The 13396-nt window shown below is 38.4% G+C and overlaps 1 protein-coding gene across 1 annotated transcript in view; it reads left to right on the top strand.

The window, feature by feature from the left end:
- tmem170b (transmembrane protein 170B) overlaps nucleotides 1–12945 on the top strand; it is a 58501-nt gene extending 45556 nt beyond the window's left edge. Inside the window, exon 3 of the mRNA XM_060849989.1 lies at nucleotides 9551–12945. Within this exon, the coding sequence (XP_060705972.1) occupies nucleotides 9551–9681 (131 nt within the window). The 3' untranslated portion in view covers nucleotides 9682–12945. The remainder of the gene's footprint in view (nucleotides 1–9550) is intronic.
- Nucleotides 12946–13396: the final 451 nt, after the last annotated feature.

Raw genomic sequence — 13396 nt, 5'->3', positions numbered from 1 at the left:
AGCTACTGGCATGGATTGGGGATTGGCTGTCTGACAGAAGGCAGAGAGTTGGGATAAAAGGTTGTTTTTCGGAGTGGCAGCTGCTGACAAGTGGGGTCCTGCAGAGTTGGGGCTGCAGCTGTTCACTTTATATGTAAATGATCTGGATGAAGGGACTGGGGGCATTCTGGCAAAGTTCGCCAATGATATGAAGTTAGGCGGACAGGCAGGTAGTACTGAGGAGGTGAAGACCCTGCAGAGAGATTTAGACAGTTAGAAGAGTGGTCCAGGAAATAGCTGATGAATTTCACTTTAGAAAAAAAAATACAGGCATGGACTCTTTGTTTGTTTTTGTTTGTTTGTTAACGGTGAGAAAATTCATAAAGCCAAAGTACAAAGGGATCTGGAAGTGCTGGTCCAGGGTTCTTTAAAGTTTGATTTGCAGGTTGATTCCATGATTAAGAAAGCAAATGTAATGTTGTCATTTATCTCCAGAGGGTGGAATGTAAAAGTAGCGATGTCTACTTAGGCCACACTTAGAATACTGTCCAATTTTGGGCCCCACACCTCAGGAAGGACATACTGGCACTGGAGCATGTCCAGTGGAGATTCACACGGATGATCTTTGGAATGGAGGCCTAACATACAATGATCAGCTGAGGATCCTGGGATTTTATTCATTAGCGTTTAGAAGGTTGAGGGGAGATCTGATAGAAACTTACAAGATAATGCATGGCTTAGAAAGGGTGGATGCTGGGAATTTTTGTTTCCATTAACCAGGGAGACTAGCACCTGTGGGCACAGCCTTAAAATTAGAGGGGGTCAATTCAAAACTGAAAGAAGGAGACATTTCTTCAGCCAGAGAGTGGTGGACCTGTGGAATTTATTGCCACAGAGTGCAGTGGAAGCCAGGACATTGGGTGTTTTCAAGGCAGAGATTGATAAATTCTTGATCTCGCAAGGAATTCAGGGATACTGGGAGAGTGAGAGTAAGTGGAATTGAAACACCCATCATCCATTATTAAATGGTGGAGTGGACTCGATGGGCTGAATGACCTTGCTTCCACCCCCATGTCTTATGCTCTTATGGTACTGAAGGATACTTAAGTCCCTGTTGTTTCTCCATTTACATACTATTTTGCTTTTCTAGAGTCCCTGCTAAAGTAGGTGGTTTGACAATTTCCCACAATATAATGCAATTTTCTTGCCCTTACACAACTTATGTACATTTCTTTTGTACTTTGTGCTTGTTCTCCTACCTAATCTATGTATTGTCAGCATTCTTGGTACTGACACAAGCATTGTAAATATCTTTGCCACCTTTTTATTACCTATACTGTTGTTCTGAAAGTGAGCTATTTATACTGGCTCTGGTTTTTGGTCAGTTACCCATTGGCCAACTGTCCTAATTTAGTGCCCCAACACCATGAATCTTTATAATAATGCTCTTCATGGCATCTTGTTAATTTTGTCATGGTACTCCCAAGTATGTAGCCTGCTTGTTACATTCTCTAACTTCTAAAAATTGCCAAAGACACTTTTTTTTCTTCTTTCACAGCTCCATAATGTGCATTACAATTGGATTTCTAGTTGTTTTGTAATGACCTTTTAATGAATTGCAGTATTTTCTCAGTGTAAGATTATTAGACTAACTGGTCTATGATTTCTTGGTTTCTATCTCCTTTTTTTAAAATCGCATTGTATCTGCAGTTTAATAACCCACTTGGACTTTTGCAGAATCTAGTGAATTAGGAAAATTATAACAAATGTGTACTTTGATACAAAGCATTTAAAATAGATATCTGAAGTGTGAAAGATCAAAGACCTCCGAATATAGGGACAGGTAGTTATTCTATAATTTGGAGATGCCGGTGTTAGACTGGGGTGTACAAAGTTAAAAATCTCACAACACCAGGTTATAGTCCAACAAGTTTATTGGAGGCACTAGCTTTCTAAGCGCTGCTTTTTCATGTGGTTGTGGAGTATCCGATCGTAAGACACAGAATTTAGTGTGATGTAACTGAAATTATATATTGAAAAAGACCTGAATTGTTTAAGTCTCTCATCTTTTAGAATGACCATGTTGGTTTCAGTTCAGAGTCAAAACGTGTGGTGCTAGAAAAGCACAGCAGGTCAGGCAGCATCCGAGGAGCAGCAGTGTTGGTGTTTTGCGAATAAGCCGTGATGAAGGCTTATGCCCAAAGTGTTGACCCTCCTGCTCCTTGATGCTGCCTGACCTGCTGTGCTTTTCTAGTACCACACTTTTTGACGTACCACTAAACATGCGCATTGTTCTGCAGGTCTCCCTAAAAGCTATAACATTCCAAAGGTAAAAATCCCACAACACCAGGTTATAGTCCAACAGGTCTATTTAGTCCAAATAAACCCATTGGACTATAACCTGGTGTTGTGATTTTTAACTTGTACACTCCAGTCCAACACCAGCATCTCCAAATCATGAAATTCCAGTTAGACCACCAAGAAGACTAATTTTGCTTGACTGTAATTCAGGGCAAAAGTAATTCAGAGTTTTATTTACTGTAATACATTTCAACAAATATTGACAAAGGAAAGGATTCGCTGCACAACGTTTAGATCTCCTATTTAACCATGAGAGTCTAAATCTTATGGTAGATTTAGGTACAACTTTGTACAGCTTCAGATTATCTTCCCAATAAGGTACACAAAATCTTCAGATTGCGTGTAGTTAATACTTAGAATGCACACGTTCTCCCTTTGACATTATTGGTCAGCAGCACTAAGATGACCCTCTGTAATTGCCTTTTTAGTACTGCATCTTAAACCAATGGACAGGCTGGTTCACCCACACTCATGATGTTTTCAGTCTTTGATGATAAGAGGGGCCACTTCTATTGCCTGAATCATTTTCTTTTGGTTATTTTTCATACATATGTAGATCTATAGCTACTATGGAATCTATATATTACTATATCTTTTGATCTGAAAAAAACCTACTTTTTAATATTGTCACAGATTGATTAAATAATTCAAGAGAAACGACTACTTAGTGTAAAATGTTCTTGTCTATGTAAGAAATTGCAGCTGTGCATTCCATCCCACAGTAACCTTGATTAAACAGTCTTGCTATTGTCCTACTTGCTGAGGCTACATTAGGCAAATATTTTCCCAGACACTGTAACTACTGTAGCCATGTTCTGAAGAGCTTGTCAGTGGCAGTTGTTGGCCATTTTGTAACAACAGCTTAAACTATATATCTTTAGAAACCCCTTGTGCATATTCATGCTTAACATAACTGGTTTGATACTTAATGTAACTTCTTTGTAATAATTGTTGTAATTTATTATTACAAAGAAGCCAACATTCCTAAGATCAAAAGTTCACATTTCAGGGCTGGTTTAAATTGTCTGTCTTAATTCTTTTTGATTTCAGTATGAGTGCGCTGGATACAGCAATGCTTGTTGTTAATTTGATGGTTGATCTTATGGACCTAGGATGTTTTATTTTGTTTGAATCCAGTCTTTTTAACCCTCCTTGTTTTTTTTTCTCTCTCTTTCATCCAGAATAAGAAAGGGGACAGAGGGAGATTTTCAGTTTTAGGCTCTGAATGATGATGGCTTCCCTGAGCGTGCTACTTTGGCAGTTTGTTACAATTGGAGGGCTATCTTCAGGCAGTTTTTCTCGTTTCATTATTGCTGTCTGTCTCTCCGTTTTTTTTTTACCCCTCTCCTCCCTCCCTCTGGCTGCTCCCAAAAGCTATATTTTCTTGTACGACGAAAAATAGGTAACTAGTGATTCTTCTGTGTTGCAGAGCTTTTCTGCTATTTCACCTTTCATAGCAATCGAAATTCCATTCCAGTCTATACTCCCAAAAGACACAACTATATGATCATTTTATAGAAGCCATTTCAAAAAGAAACCTGCATTGTAAAACCACAGGAACATCAACCACCAGAACAATCTGCTTTCACAACGTTGGAGCCCTAGCTTTGGATGGCACGTGGATGTGTTGGGGATTTGGAAAGTGGCCCCACATTGCTCAAAAGAAGAAAAAAAATCTCTTTTTGAGATAATGGGCCCTATTAATGTTCTCCTCTTGAAGCAAGACCATGATTAACCCCAGATAATTTACCTATGATTTAGATTTTAAATGCTATGTCCTTCGGGAAGTCAATGAGGGTACTTCCACTGTCGTAAGATGACAACATATTTTGATTGTGGTACAGTGAAGGTGTATTGATGTAAAATGTCTACTATATGATGTCTTGTAACCTCCACTTAATGTACACCTTAAATTGCAACTCAAATCTTGTACAGTTAAACAGCACTTGCTAGCTGCAGTGTTGGTGCAGCGTATATGCTGGAACAATAAGACATTGCTGTCATTCTGTTTGAACGCACTATAACATGGTGACATAATACAACACAGCAAGAATTTCCAAACTGCTTCAGAAGTGAAGTGATTTTGTTAAATCCTAAAAACCAGGCTCTGCATAACATCCAGACAGCAGTAACTTTTATCGAAATAGTGTCCTACATGGTAGATGAGAGGTTTGAGCTTTTAATATTTACAAAGAATTTTTGAAGGTTAACTTGTGAGATATGTATTTATGCTGGAATACATTGGAAAAGGCCAAGTCAAAGATGTTCACATTTAAACTGGTCAGCTATTCCATGGAGCTAACTGCTACCTCCGCATCTAAAAGGGTAACATCCAGGTAGTACTGAGCACGGTACTGCATACTTGTGCCACACACACTCATTGGCAAGTTCCTAAACCACAAGGACAACAGTTGAAGACAGCTCACCGTCAATGTCTTCAGGGCAACTACGGATGGACAATTAATGCTTCATCACCAGTGGCACCCACATCCCACTAATGAATCGTTTTAAAAAAAAATTGAATAACATGAGAAGAAAATATATATCCTAACCCTTATGTCATTGTACTGGCAATTATTGCACCAAGAGACGATTGATATTTTGACTCTCGGCAGTCAGTCAGTATTGAGTGAAAAGCAGAAGTACTACAGAAACTCAGCAGTCCTGGCAGCATTAGTGTAGAGAAGAACAGTTGATGTTTCATGTCTGATCAGACTAATTTGGAATTTATGGAAGAGTCATATTGGACTCTGTTTCTCTTTCCATTTATGCTGCTTGAACTGCTGAATTTTTTCTGCAACTTCTGATTTTGCTTAAGATCTCCAATAGCTGCAATATATTGCTTTTTTTTTCAAATAATTTAAAATAAGATCAGACTAGACTTAGTGTGGAAACAGGCCCTTCGGCCCAACAAGTCCACACCGACCCGCCGAAGCGCAACCCACCCATACCCCTACATTTACCCCTTACCTAACACTACGGGCAATTTAGCATGGCCAATTCACCTGACCCGCACATCTTTGGACTGTGGGAGGAAACCGGAGCACCCGGAGGAAACCCACGCAGACACGGGGAGAACGTGCAAACTCCACACAGTCAGTCGCCTGAGGCGGGAATTGAACCTGGGTCTCTGGCGCCGTGAGGCAGCAGTGCTAACCGCTGTGCCACCGTGCCGCCCACTAAATCAACCATCAAATCAACAATGACTATCGTTTTACAATGGACCCATGTTGAAATGAAAAGGAATTGAGACAGACAATTTAAACCAGTTCTGAAATGCCAATTTTTGATCTTAGGAACGTTGGTTTCCCTGTGTGACTTTTTTTATTTCCACCTCTCCAGCAGAATAGAAGGCAACAAAGTGGCCTCTGTGGGAAAGGGCTTAGAATTTCCAATACAGCAGTAATGCACATTTTGTCAACATGTATGTGCTGTATCGTGATTCATGAATGGGGGATGCTGTTTCTGTGGCGTGAACAGTTAAAGTGTTGGCGCTGTAATCATGTTACAGCCAACGCATGGTTTAAGTGTTGTTTCTAAAGCGCAACTTTTCAATATCACCGGGTTTCACAACGCAACCATCTTGTTATAGACAAACTGGCTATATTGCAATGACAGGTCACTACTCTCGGAGTGAAATGCTGCGGAAGATTTTCAGTTTTGGAACCCTGTCCTTTTATTGATGTCTTGTGTAGACTGTGTGTGTGTGTGTGTGTGTAGATAGATATAGATAGATAGATAGATAGATATTTTAGGTGTTTTTTTTTAGTAAGAGGAAACTGTAGGGAATAGATAGGAACTGTTTTCAAATGTGATCTTCAGTTCACATTTTCAGCTTTGATTATCTATTGCTCAAGAGAATTTGGCTTTTCAGATAGGTTCTGGCAATCAGTCATAATGTGGAATGATAACAAAGTTGTATTTTCTTGCAGAAACTCATTGTGTGTTTTATTGTACTCTAAAGGAAGTGAGAGCTGTTCATGCGGCAGTAGCCACTAATCAACAGAAATGTTGCACCATCATTTACACCAGAGGTGCCATTGAACTTGCATTGATCAGGAATTTACATTGGTGTAAATGATACCAAAGGGAAGTGCCTTATGTTATAATTCTTCCTGTACCACGGGGCGTAATGCATTAACCAGTAGGCAAAATATAATGCTGTTGTCAGCTCCTATAAATTCACTGCCTTTCATTTTAATCTGTTATTTATGTGATGCTGTCCTAGTTGATGTCTATCTCTTTTTTTTTTCCTTTTCTGGCTTCCTATTCCACATTTTGTTTGGGGTTTTTTGTGAGACCGCTATAGGTCCATCATAAATCCATCTTCACTCTTAGAATATTTCAGTTATTGGTCAAAATGTACTGTCTGCTTAGAGATGTACAGCATGGAAACAACAGACCCTTCGGTCCAACCCATCCATGGTGATCAGATATCCCAACCCAATCTATTCCCACCTGTCAGCACCCGGCCCATATCCCTCCAAACCCTTCCCATACATGTACTCGTCCAAATGCCTCTTAAATGTCACAATTGTACCAGCTTCCACGACTTCCTCTGGCAGCTCATTCCATACCCTTATCACCCTCTGTGAAAAAGTTGCCCCTTAGCTCTCTTTTATACCTTTCCCCTCTCACTCTAAACCTATGCCCTCTAATTCTGGACTTCCTGACCTCCGGGAAAAGACTTTGCCTATTTACCTTATCCATGCCCCTCATAATTTTGTAAACCTCTATAAGGTCACCCCTCAGCCTCCGACGCTCCAGGGAAAACAGTCCCAGCCTGTTCAGCCTCTCCCTATAGCTCAAATCCTCCAACCCTGGCGACATGCTTGTAAATCTTTTTTGAACCTCTTTCAAGTTTCACAACATCTTTCCGATAGGAAGGAGACCAGAATTGCATGCAATATTCCAACAGTGGCCTAACCAATGTCCTGTACAGCCGAAACATGACCTCCCAACTCCTGTACTCAATACTCGGATCAATAAAAGAAAGCATACCAAGCGCCTCCTTCACTAACCTATCTATCTGTGACTTCACTTTCAAGGAGCTATGAACCTGCACTCCAAGGTCTCTTTTTGTTCAGCAACACTCCCTAGTACCTGACCATTAAGTGTATTAGCCCTGCTAAGATTTGCTTTCCCAAAATGCAGCACCTCACATTTATCTGAATTAAACTTCATCTGCCACTTCTTCTCAGCCCATTGGCCCATCTGGTCCAGATCCTGTTGTAATCTGAGGTAACCCTCTTCGCTGTCCACTACACCTCCAATTTTGGTGTCATCTGCAAACTTACTAACTGTACCTCTTTATGCTCGCATCCAAATCATTTATGTAAATGACAAAAACTAGAGGACCCTGCACCGATCCTTGCAGTTAGAAAAGAAATGGTGGATTGGCTTGAATGTACTTTTGGTGTTGCAAAGTAAGACACCCTTGAGGAACTAAGGACAGAATCAATTTGGTTAGAGGTAAAAAGGATATGTGCATTCCATAGACCCTCCAATAACGAGGGAGAACAAATCTGGGAGATCACAGTTTTGCAAGAACTGTAGAATGCTGATACTGAGAGACCTGATTTTATCAGTCTGTATTTGGGTAATTACAATAAAGGTAAAAGAGGGAGAGGAATTTTGGAAATGTGTGCCCGAGAATTTCCTTGATTGTGATGTCATTGGCCCTCTTGGATCTAGGAATGCCTTCTTCCTATCACAGGAAATTAGGTAGGTCGAATGGACTAAGAGTGATCATTGGCTCATAATTGCTCACTGACTCAGTTAATTCACTATGAATGATTTTTTCTTAGAAAAATCTTCTGTGCCTATTGTGCTGCCTTCAGGGATCTGTGGGCCTGCACATGAGGGCTTGATCCTGAGCACTGTGGAATTGTACTAGTAACAACATGTCAGTCCCAAAGGACTCATTTGATTATTATCCTTTTGTTTCCTGCACTGAGCCAATTATATATGCAAGTTTCTGACTTCCCATGAGCTTTTGCTTTTCTGGCCTGTCTGTTTTTTGTCAAAGATGTGCTAAAATACAAATATATTGTATCAAAGATGTGCTAAAATACAAATATATTGTAACCTGTTGAATTGCCTCAATTCCACGTGTAGGCAATTGTTTAAAAAATCAGTTTAAGTCAAGTAGAATCTTTTCTAAACCAATTCAAGTTGATCATCTTTGATCCATATTTTTCTATTTGGTGCTTTATTTTATCACTTAAAAACTAGAAAGTTACTGGGAGTGCTCATGTATAGCACTTGACCAATGCCTTTTGGAAGTTCATAAACACCACTTCAATATATTTTTACCCTCAACTACCATCTCTGCTAATTCATCTGAGAGTTAATGAAGTTAATTAAATGCAATTTTCCTTTTTCAAGAGTTCTTATTTCTATTACCCTCCTGGTATTTGAAGTGTTGAATAATCAATGGATTCAATGAAAACTCTGTTTCTCTTTCCACAGATACGGAGGTTCTCCCAATACGTTTTGTTTCATAAAGCTAGCATCTGCTATTTTGTTTTTGAGTATTTAATTTACTGCCACTTCTTTTGCAGGTATATCCATTGAAGAGGTTCTGCTCTTCTCTCTGACAGGGTTTCTATTTCACACTTTTTCTTTTCAGTTTATTCATCTTCATTGTTTTCTATTTTACCTCTTAGTGTTTTGTAAGGTGTTGAGGAGTCATTGAATTCAATATTAAATTATGTTGCTTTCTACCAAGAACTTGCCAGACTTGCTGAGTTTTTCTAATACTTTTGTTTATTTAATGCCTTTTACTAAACCTGTGCTCTTGTTCCTTAATATATATGTGCCCAAAGTGACACTCACTGGGGGAACCCGCTTCGAGAGCTTTAGTCTTCAATTGTGGAGATTTTCTTTGCATGTCCTTTTGGGATCTCCAATCCTCTGGTGACATCCCTGTTCAAGAAAGAGAATTAGAAGATTTTAGCTAGTGCTTCTACGATTTCCATCTTTAACCTTTTCATGTTGTTGGATCCATCATATCTGGTCCTGGAGTTGTATCCTATTTAAGTCCAGTCTGTTGGTCATATTGATGGCAAATCCTGGTTTTATTCTTACGGATACTCATGTTTTCTGTTACCAGAAATGCTTTGTTTAGTTCACCATTATGTATTCATTTTTTTAAATGTTAATGATTTGCTTCTTGTGAAGTAATTTGTTTTTTTTAAATTTTGTATAGGTGCAGCAGTGGCTGGTGTATACAGGGTAGCAGGCAAAACGATGGCTCCGCTTGAGGCTCTGGTATTTGGTGCTGGACAGACAGTTCTCACAGTTGTCATCTCATTCTCGAGGATTCTAGCCACTCTATGAGGGCAGATTTCATTTAAGCTAAGCAAGACTGTTGGAGCTCTCAATGTGGGGAATGGTTGAGGAAAAACCAGCTGAAGACACCAGAATTGAATGCCAACCTGTAAGGTCATGAAGTTGTATGAAATATCCAACCGTTGTGATCTCCAGGCCAGCAGGGGAAGACAGTTTGCTGTTTGGATCTCTGTAGTATGGCGCCACATGTGCTTTTTTTCCCCAGAAAGGAGGGCATGAAGATGATTATGGGATCAGTGAAGGCTCACAAGCAAAACATTTTATACAGTTACCATTAATTGTTAATGGTGGCAAATGCACACAACTGTAAATGCACTCCAATATAAACTGCAGGGAGAGTGTCAGTATTACATGTGCCAAACTTGGACATTTTTAAACATTAATTTGAAAATGTGAACTATGATATCCAGGTTAAAAAGTGGGCTCTGGGGAGATGTTTACTACTGTACATAAGTAAGATTATTATAAGAATTAGACATGGTGTTTCTTGTTCATCCTTTTCTCCCACAAACCTGAGGATATTGTGTTTGTATTTGTGTTGTAATGATAGAAAAGCCCTATCAGATGACGAGGTTTAAATACCGCCATTAGTAATGAGCATTAGCGCATTGCCATTTTAACTTTTTGTAATGACCAATCTTGCTTTTGTTCATCACTGCGGCTTCCTCAAACAGTGCAGACTATTCAACTATGTTATTTTTTTTGGAAAGTAATCATAATACCAGTAAACTCTTCACTCGACTGAAACTTAGTATTGCTGCTTGTGCATGTCACCTTTTAGCCAGTATGATTGTGCACAAGCTAGCTTTTAGCAGTGTGCATGCCAGCAGCAAAAAAAAATGAACCATTGTTCACTCAGTTTACACTTCTTAATATGCACAGGAAAATTATGGTTAAGTATTTCTGAGTAATCCTGTGAAATTCGTACATATCTATCATTTCCACTTCTTTCATCCAACCTCCCTATGCTGCGTGGAGTTTTTTTTTTGTGGTTCAAATGGATGCACAGTGGTTTACAGGGTCAGTTTTCTAGGCAGATCTGAGTTGCTGTGCAGTAGTTTACGCGGCTTGCCTTCCCAACAAACTCCATTCAAATTTTGATTTGCATGTTCCTCTAACTCCTCTCGCCTGTTACAGCTGGGAATACTCGCACTTGATTATAAGGTGGAAGTTGCAAACCTTGATGTTGAACACCATGGTATACTTGAAGCATGTCTGTTGTGCACATCCTTTTGGATTTACATTACTGTAGTAAATTGTGGCTGGAAATACTCAGACACTGCTGTTATAGAGGTAGCTTTAGAGCTGATTTAAAATGCTATGTTTGATGGTATGAGAGATGGGCATTACTGTATATTGAATGCATTGAATGTTTTGATTTATTTGTAACATTGAAACTGGGACTGTAACCAAAGATTTGTAAACCAGGTGTTGGGGTGTTGCCCATTCTGCTGCTAATTTGTCACTGTTTTTGTTTAACTTGAGTAAATTTTCTTTTTGTGAATCATTTTGAAACGTAAACATTACATTGCTGGAGGCTATGGTTCTGGAAACATTAAGATCCAAGTTTGGCTCCAGACTTATTTTTAATTTTGCTTTATTAACTAAATATATTCATGGACATCAAGACTTCAGGCTTGGTTCATTTTAATATTTTTTTTAAAAATCATGTGTCCCTAATATACACGGTACAAATTTCTAAAGGCCTCCAAAAAGGCTCCATGTCTATCACAATTTGAAGAAATGCATTCAATGGACAATTTTAAAATTTATCTGATGACTTGTGATAATCTGGTAACTAACCCTTTTAAATCTTGTTTAACACCCACAGAGACTGCAGACTATGTTCACATGTATCTGGTGTATAAACTTTTCTAAACTAGTTTATCAAAAAATGAAACTTTATTTTTTCTGTATGCCTTCCTCAGAATGGTATAAGGAGGATGGCTATCACAAAGAATAGTTTGCCTTTTTAAAAATATTATAGCTTTCAACTGTGTTGGTGTAACATCAAAAACATAATTTTTGAATATACATGGGTGGAGTGTAATGCAAGTGCTTTGTTAACTTGGAACATTTTGTAGCTGTCTCCTTTGGACCGACTTAGTAAACAAAACTTTCCTTCATTGAATCTTGAAATGGCAAACTATAAGCAAAATATGAGTAGAGGACTGAAAAACAAAGGAATACCTGAAAGCCAGAGAGTATTTCCTTAAGTCGTTTGTTTTAGTAAACTATGCAAGTTTAGAAGTATGTTTTCAGGAGAAAGGACTGGGATGGATAAAAGAATCATTGCCTGATTGCAAAATACACCCTAAATCTATCCAGTTGATGCCCATAATTTTGATCTATACAATCATGTTTCAGAAAGTTCCATCTCCTCACACATATTCTATTTGACTCATTCTATGGGGAATGAAGATCTACAGTTTGCCAAAAGCTGCAGACAGATTGTAAAGTATTTAAGCTCTGAAATTCCATGTGTGCTCCTAACCTTCTGCTACAGCTGTTAAATCATTAGATAAAATGAGAGCCCTTCAGATCCACGTAGAATTGTACCTACTTCCAAGTCACTACCATCAATAGAGTTTTAGTTATGGTTACCTGCTTGCAGTATAAAGGCTTTAATGATAGCCTTGGTGGTGGAATTTCAATTTAATACATATCTGGAATTCAAAACCTAATGATGACCAGGAACGCACTGTCAATTGTCAGGAAAACTCCTCTAATTCACTAATGTCCTTTCGAAAAGGAACCCAGCATTTAATGGTCTGGGCAATGTGGATGTCTAGTAATTACCTTTTGGCCAGTGACCCCAACAATCAATGAATGGTTTTTTTAAAAAAATGAGCCAAAACTGATAAGAATTTAATCTTTGACATTTCTTTTCAGAACTATTTGAATGATTAGTGAATATAACAAAAGAATGTTAGTTTATGGGGTGACAAATATGGTATACTCTAACAGCTGGGTTATTTAGCATTTATCTTATGTTCCGTTTGACTCATGCATGATGTTATTTTTCTGCCTGTGTTAGGAATACCCAATTATGTCTGCTAACATTCTGGAGTGAAGTTTTGCTGGTCAATGTCAATGCCTCAGACTCTGCATTAACATCTCCACTATAAACTTTCTTATGAATACTTTACCTTTTTATTGATCCAATAGTTAAATCTCTCTGAAGAAAAATCTAACCTATATTTTTATACATCATTTAAAGACCAGTATTTATTATTGAGGTTCTAAGTAAATGCCAGGATTTTAAACTTTTTCCAGCACTGTGCTCTTTAATTGCTGGATAGCAAGATGCAGTGCTAGTCCAGTAAACTTATTGGTTCTTTATTTTGAATCTACAATAAATCATCTGCCTGCTACAGCCTTAAATTTCATCTCCAACTGGTTTTTATTCTTATTACCAACCAAAAGCCTGTTGAATGCTCCTGGTGTGTTTCAAATCTTATCAGTTATCCATTACAAAAGGCTGAGTTCAGTCAAATTAGCTCTAAGCTGTCTTTTGTATATCTCAAACAATATTTTAAAAATGAGATGTCTCTCTATGTCAAACACAGTATTCGAGGTTAAAATGTGAATTCACATGCAAACTGGAAGTTATAAAATTGTATCAGTGGGATTTACTGTTCTTGAGTACTGGGCACTTTTTTTTTTCCCCCCATTATTGTCTACACAGTTTGGAAAACTGGTG

This window comes from Hemiscyllium ocellatum, chromosome 34 (assembly GCF_020745735.1).
Source record: "Hemiscyllium ocellatum isolate sHemOce1 chromosome 34, sHemOce1.pat.X.cur, whole genome shotgun sequence".
Taxonomy (NCBI): Eukaryota; Metazoa; Chordata; class Chondrichthyes; order Orectolobiformes; family Hemiscylliidae; genus Hemiscyllium; species Hemiscyllium ocellatum.
Note: the sequence above shows the minus strand (reverse complement) of the source record. Positions and strands in the feature narration are given on the sequence as shown.